This window comes from Parus major, chromosome 3 (assembly GCF_001522545.3).
Source record: "Parus major isolate Abel chromosome 3, Parus_major1.1, whole genome shotgun sequence".
Classification (NCBI taxonomy): Eukaryota; Metazoa; Chordata; class Aves; order Passeriformes; family Paridae; genus Parus; species Parus major.
Genome location: NC_031770.1, coordinates 40,246,900 through 40,253,756, shown reverse-complemented (window position 1 = coordinate 40,253,756; position 6,857 = coordinate 40,246,900). Strand labels below are relative to the sequence as shown.

At 36.7% G+C, this 6,857-nt stretch overlaps 1 protein-coding gene across 1 annotated transcript in view; it reads right to left on the bottom strand.

The window, feature by feature from the left end:
* LOC107202332 (sulfotransferase 6B1-like) overlaps nt 1-5,925 on the bottom strand; it is a 7,845-nt gene extending 1,920 nt beyond the window's left edge. Inside the window, exons 1-6 of the mRNA XM_033512649.1 lie at nt 5,586-5,925; nt 4,016-4,155; nt 3,263-3,352; nt 2,469-2,595; nt 1,638-1,732; nt 970-1,126 (exon numbers count right to left, since the gene is read on the bottom strand). Coding sequence (XP_033368540.1) covers nt 970-1,126; nt 1,638-1,732; nt 2,469-2,595; nt 3,263-3,352; nt 4,016-4,155; nt 5,586-5,787 — 811 coding nt within the window. The 5' untranslated portion in view covers nt 5,788-5,925. The remainder of the gene's footprint in view (nt 1-969; nt 1,127-1,637; nt 1,733-2,468; nt 2,596-3,262; nt 3,353-4,015; nt 4,156-5,585) is intronic.
* Between the last annotated feature and the right edge of the window lie 932 nt (nt 5,926-6,857).

The window sequence follows — 6,857 nt, the reverse complement described above, 5'->3', positions numbered from 1 at the left end:
CTTTCTCCACTGGATTTCCAGAGGAAGACTGGGCCCATGGATCCACCACCACTGGATCTTCAGAGGAAAACTACACCCTTCTACAGGATCACTGCTTCAACAGAACCACATCTGTCACTCCAGCAGCCACCATTTAATCAGAGTGCTACCAACAGCCTGACCAACAGGGTGTCAGGTTGTATTCCGACTCTGACAGTGGCTGGGTTTATTTTGTACTACTGAATTTTTATTTTAGTTTTCCTAGTAAAGAACTGTTATTCCTATTCCCATATCTTTGCCTGAGAGCACCTTGATTTCAAGATTAGAATAATTTGGAGTGTCGGGGTTTGGGGTTTACATTTTTCCATTTCAAGGGCAGTTCCTCCCTTCCTTAGCAGACACCTGTCTTTTCAAACCAAAACATCAAGTTAATTCTTCAATGCAAAATGCAGAAATAGATTCTGACAACCAGGTTGCCCTTCTCATGTCTGTACATTGCAAAACTTGTTCCCTTTTGTTTCCTCTCTTGTGTGTAACTGGATTCTTTTTTGCTTGGCTTAGTTCTAATGTGTAAGAGTGAATAGGCATTTAGAAGTATCCATTTCAGAAGATTCTTATACTCTTCTAAAAAATGTGATCACACCAGTCATGCTGACTTTGGCCCAGTGCTGCCTGCTCAGGTAAGCCTCTAATGGCTGGGCAATTGGTGATCCAGGCACAGAGGTGGAGAGGAATTCAGACACGTGACAGTTCCTCCTTCCTGCCAGCCATCTGTGGCCATCCTGAGCCTCTAAAAGTGGTCTGCTGTGAGAGCCTTACTGGGTATCTTCCTCACCAGTTCTCCTTGAATAGTCTTCTCAAGCAAAGCAGTGATAACCTACTTGATATTAACTTGTTATGCTAATATGGGAGCAAGGAAAAGAACCAAAGGATGTTGCATGTTCTTGAGAGTGTGACATTTCTACCTCTGAGTCATCTGAAGCTTCCTACCTTTTCGAAAGAAAATATTGCCCATTGACCCATGGGTCTTCTCTGAGTTTTTCTTCATAGACTGGAAGCTGCTCCTCTCTACCACAAGCTGGAGCTCTTCCTCAGTCAGAGGAATTCCAAAGAAAGCAGCTATGTTTTTCACAGACAGGGCACGATTCTGGAAAAAGGAATGTAACATATGACATGACTTTCAAATGAATTATGCTGCTTTCCAAGGTGTTTACACTTCCCTATATCTCTCTGCTGGCTGCATACATAGGATATTCATAGAGTTCACCAGGATTAGACTGGTCCATGGTGTTTCCCTTCTCCATAGTTATTTTGAAGGAGGCATGAGCTGCCTTCCTGTGGATTACAAAATATTATATATGACTTACAGGTGACCAAAACCTACACTGCTGAAAACATAAAAGCTCCTCCCCAAAAAAATTACTGGAGATATTGATGTACAATTATTTGGGCTTATATCACAAATAAACAAAAAACAAGAATCATTTTCACAAGCAAAAGTTCAAGAAGGTTTTTAAGTTTGAATTTCATCCTTTCTTCCCTTAAAACAAGAATCTATTTCATACACTTTGGATACCCTGCATGCATATAATGGTGAATTGGTTCAGGAAAAAATGTCCCTTGAAATATAAATTATTTGTAACTATTGATAACCTTACCTCTTTTACCTCTTCATAGGTTACTGTCATAATATTTTCTTTGTCAATGTATTTGTTCCATTCAGAAAGGTATTCTAAGTAGCATCCCCAGGCCACTAAATAAAGCAAAAGAATTCTAAGATGAAGCATACATTAAGATTTTACAAGTTTTACTCATTAAGTTGTCTCAGACAAGGGCTTTATTAATCATGTCTGTGGAAGAGTTTACACACTTCTGTGGGAATTATAGGTTTTGCTTCAGGCTCAGGCATATGATACCATTTTTAAGTCAGAAAAATAAAACTTGTTAGTATTTCAAGACAGCTGTGAGTCCACCAAAAAGCTATCATCTTGCAGACCATTTTGTAAGACTCCCTTAATCCAGTCATGTGCTAATCCAAATTCATAACTTTAAACTAGGGCTATTACTTTTTTCTCTTTTTTAACACATTAGATTTAGTCCACTCTTTAATGTACTAGACTTAGTCCAAATAATTTCTTTCACCCAACTTTGCATGGAGGTGATTATATTTCTCCATGGACACAAGATGATGGACATGGTTAGAGTAGGGGCAAAGGATACCCAAGATAGATATAAGGAAGAACTGCTTCTTCCAGGAAAAATAACAGTTTATACAAGTTTAAAAAGTCTGTGGAAGTGCAGTTTTGACAAATATATATCCTCAAGCAGTAAGGCAAGTATGGTAAACTTCAGATTTCTAATTCTCTGTCTTTAATCTCTGCTTTTGTACTGTAAACCAAAAAATCCTAGTGAAGCTGATATACCAAAGTACAAGGGTTTTTAGACAAAGATAAATCATTGGATAATTGACACAGAAAAATATACTGTACTTTTCTTTGTCGTGAAATCTGTGAAGAATTCATCCCAGGTCTCATAGGAGGGAAGACTAGCCATGCTATTGGAAAAATGGTAAAAAGATGTAGCTACATCTTTTGGATTACGAATCAACAACAGTATCTAGAAAAAGAATTAATTAATTATTAATAGAGAAAGACATAGCAGACGATAGCATTATAAAATAAATAATAATAATATACTTTATAACTGCAGTTGGGGATTTCTAATACCTCGTGTGCTACTTGCAGAAGTAGCAATTTCATTTCCTGTTCAGAAGGTGCAGAATTTAACTTTACTTTGGTACCGTGAGAAGATGGTTGCCTATAAATACTATATTTTACAGATTAACCAAATAATTTAAGCAGAATCTAAGTATGTTTTGCTCGATACAAGCATAGTTCATCATTTAAGTAGCAGGGAAAATTCACAAAAATATAAATTCCCCCTTAAATTTGACGTATTGAAGCCCTCACTTGCAACAATGTCATAAAATTCCTCCCACAGGAAATCATGTCAAAATACATTTTGCCTCTGGAGGACTTGTTCAAGTCCTGCAACTTTCCTGTGGAAACTGTAACAAAGGTGCCAATAAGGGCAAATTGAGGTTAAGTGAGATAAAGGGCAGTACTTAAACGGTCATGTAGAAATGGCCAGGCTAAACACATATAAGAGAGTGTAAGAATTTAAAAACTGTCAAAAAAGTACTATATTAGCTTAAAAAAAAAAACCCAAACAAACAAAAAACTGTTTAAGTGTTTGCTTTTCATACATTAAAATCAGCACTCACCTTGACTTTGTTTTTGAAGATAGACTTGGGGAGATTTTCAGGACGGAGATGAGTAGCTATAAATCTCGGAGAAGGTAATTTGTCCATTCGCTTTAAGAATTGGAAGGAGGAAAATGGATAGTAGAGTTAGTAAAAGTATTTTTTTTTTAATAACCTATGCTAAAATATTGCCGTGATAAATTTATCAACAATTACTGGTTGATAGAAGCAGTTTTTGGGGTTTTTTGTGAGTGTTGCCCTGGGATATTAGTGGGCTGCTCTGAGTAGCTCTAATCTTCAAAAGCCCATGACCAATTGGAAATAGACTATCCACTGTTAGTTCTCTTCAGTAATAATTCTCTTCAGTTCTGTTAGACAAGGGATCAAATCTAGAGGCAGGGTAAAGATTAGTTATATGTGAAAGCTGAAGCATCTCAAGGACTGAGAGAGGGGATGAGGAGGAAGAGCTGATAAAAGAGGCAAAAGCTAATATTTCATTATTTGATACTCCATGAAGCTCTTCTTAAATACAAAAGATGCTATGTTGAATTTCTGAAGTTCTTATGTATCTCATGGGTATGTGTTCCTCTCATGCCCATTTAAGTGTTCATTCATCCCTCAGTATTTGACAATCCAGGTGAGATTAATCCTGATCATATGCCAAATAAAGAGAAGTGGTAATGTTCTTCTCAAACAATGGAACAGTTAATACATTACATATTCAGTACTTGAAGCACATAATTTTGATAATTTCCATACATATTCTGTTCCCACCTCATATTTCTCAGCATCTCCAACTTCGAGGTAGGGGAATTCTGCTAGTTCTTTGGCATTCGCACTGCCTTCCCTACCCGGTGTTTTCTTTTGAGATATGTCTATCAGGTCATTTAAGATTTGACTTAGCCAGTTTGTGCCTGAAAGAAGAAAAACACAGAATTGCTTGTAAAACTTATAGAATGAACAGAAATGGATTTACCAGGGAAGTCAAGGGCTGCTAGTGCTACCAGCTGAGTTACTCTGCCTCCTTGCATGTGATACAATCACAGCTGACTATCTGGTCAATCACCTCCCAGGGTCCTCCTACTTTTGCTCCTCATAAGGACATATTTCTCCAACTTGAACACTTCAGTACACCATAAATTAACTTGTATACTGTAAACTAACTAATAAAGGAGAAGAACCACTACGATTCTATTAGGAAAGTCTGCATTAATGTAATAAATTTTATTGAGACAAATATAAAGGAGACTTGGGTGGTAAACCTGTACTTTAAAACCTAATGCATTATGCTGTATTATTTTAGGAAGAAAAATGGGTCACAGTACTTCAACACAGGAGCACAACTACATCTGAAAATTGTATATTCATTTTCTTTAACAACAGGAAAAAACTCAATGAACTGACATTTCCTATACACATTTATTATCTTTTTACTTAAAAGATAACAAAGAGCCTGCATCAATTGCCCATCTCTAATTTACCATTTTCTGACTTCTGGACCCTGACTGCCTACATCTTTCTCACTGCAGTCTTAACAACTGCATTCAAGTGCATAACATATCTTTGGAAAGAAAATGCAATAAAGAATCAAAACCTTCACAATCCTGTCAGCTGTGACTATCTCCTGTAAGGCAGTGTGAACCAATTGCTGGAAGAGAGAAACAGCTAGAATAAAATGTATATGAGGCACATCTAATCCAAACCTTTGGCTTTCATGTGGACCAGTGCTTTCAGGCACAAGGAGAAAATATGTAGCATAAACTTGAAACCCTGGCAGAGATCTCCTCTTGATTTCCCAATAATTAAAGAGCAGTGTAATCACTTCAAGGACTACAAAAATACTTTTGATAGCTATTTCCTGATATCTATGTGAAAGAAACTAAAGAATATTCAGCATCTGAAGGTACCAAAATCTCCATTCTGTGTAAAAACATAAAGATATTAACTTTACAAACAAAAATGTGAGAGCAGATCATATAATATCAAGAGATCTAGTTATCTCTGGTGTAAAAAACTGTATTTTGATTCTCTCCAATTTGTGCATTTAACGTCATAACTATGGAAAGTAAAGATAACAAAAACCTTTATATGCTGTAGAAAAGAAAATCAGATTGTTTTTCTCAGTCCTTAGGAAAATTCCCCGTATAAAATATTCATAATTAATTTGTTGTGCTTTTTAAAAATGAAATCAGTTCTACAAAATTCTGTGAACATTCTAAATACTATTATTTATCATAATATATAATATTATGTATCATGTAATATATATTGCATATATTTAGTATCAACCTTGTTACTTGCTATTACAGAACTTTATTTATGAAAAAAATCAAAATATATTCACCGGATTTAGGGTATCCTGCCAAAATTACATCATCACTTCTGGCTTCAAAGGATTCCAAGGCTTTTAATACTTCAGGACTGCAAAAAGTGGTAGGGTAGGGAATTCCCTTGTACTGAAAAAGCAGTTGATCACGAGGCAATGAGCTGGCAGCTACTGCTGCATTCTCTAGGAGATCAGTAAACACTTTCCTGGACTTGTCCATTCTTCTCTCTCTCACACACACAGGCTCTGTCACAGTGTGAAATGCTAAGTAGATGGAGAAGCCCACAGGTTGTCCTTTAATAGATGCTTGGTTTGTTATTTGGGTCTTTTTTCTTGACCTCTTGAATAATAATTAACCTCCTTCTGAACCTGTGAAAAAATATGCAACTCCAGTTGAAGATCTTAAGATAAACCTTTGAAATCAATAGAAGTTGAACATAAACAAACAAGCAGCCAAATGCAATTGCATTCTAGGATAATGGGCTTAGATAATTTCAGAATAAATAATCAGAAGTTTCATGCCAAGTCTGCGATTACGACACTGAATTTATAAAAGAAATATAACAAAATAGAATTACATGAATTGCAGAGTGGAATTTAAATGTTATGATCAAAATCCTCAAGGCAGTTCATCTCTTTCCAGTACTCACTGATGGGATTTTCTTCTTTTTTTTTTTATTATATCACTCATCATTCTCATCAAAGCTAGATAAGATGTAATGGGATTTGGAAAGAAAATGTTCAGTGCACTGGAGACTGAGCTGTGGACAGTCCTGTGAGTGTGGCTGACTGTTCCCTCCAGCTGGTGCCCAGGAGGGAATAGGGGCACATGCACTCTTTGGCCACTCATCAGACTGCACTACAGAGATTTGTTTTATTGGTGGTTACATGAAAATTACTAATTTATACATTTCTTTAATGGGCTCAATCATGGTTTAACAACGGTTCAGTCCTTAGGGAGTTGATAATAATATATCCTCAGCTGCAGTGATTGGTAGTTTATTAGTTTATCATGCACTTCAGATGATGAGCTGCTGACTGCACTGACCCAAGTAGAAGAGCTGGCTTTAGGCTCAGGTTCAATATTTAAGTCTCTGGCAAAAGGGCAGATGGGTCACAAAACCCGAGAAAATAGTTCCCCTCCAAAACCTCCAGGAATTTACATGCCATCCTTTCTTATCTATCTTTTGAATGCTGCCCGTTTGCACTGGAAGAAAGAGGACCAGCAACTACATACTTGCACACTTTTGACACTTGCATTCCCTGAGGGATTCAAGCCTGGTCCCTGAG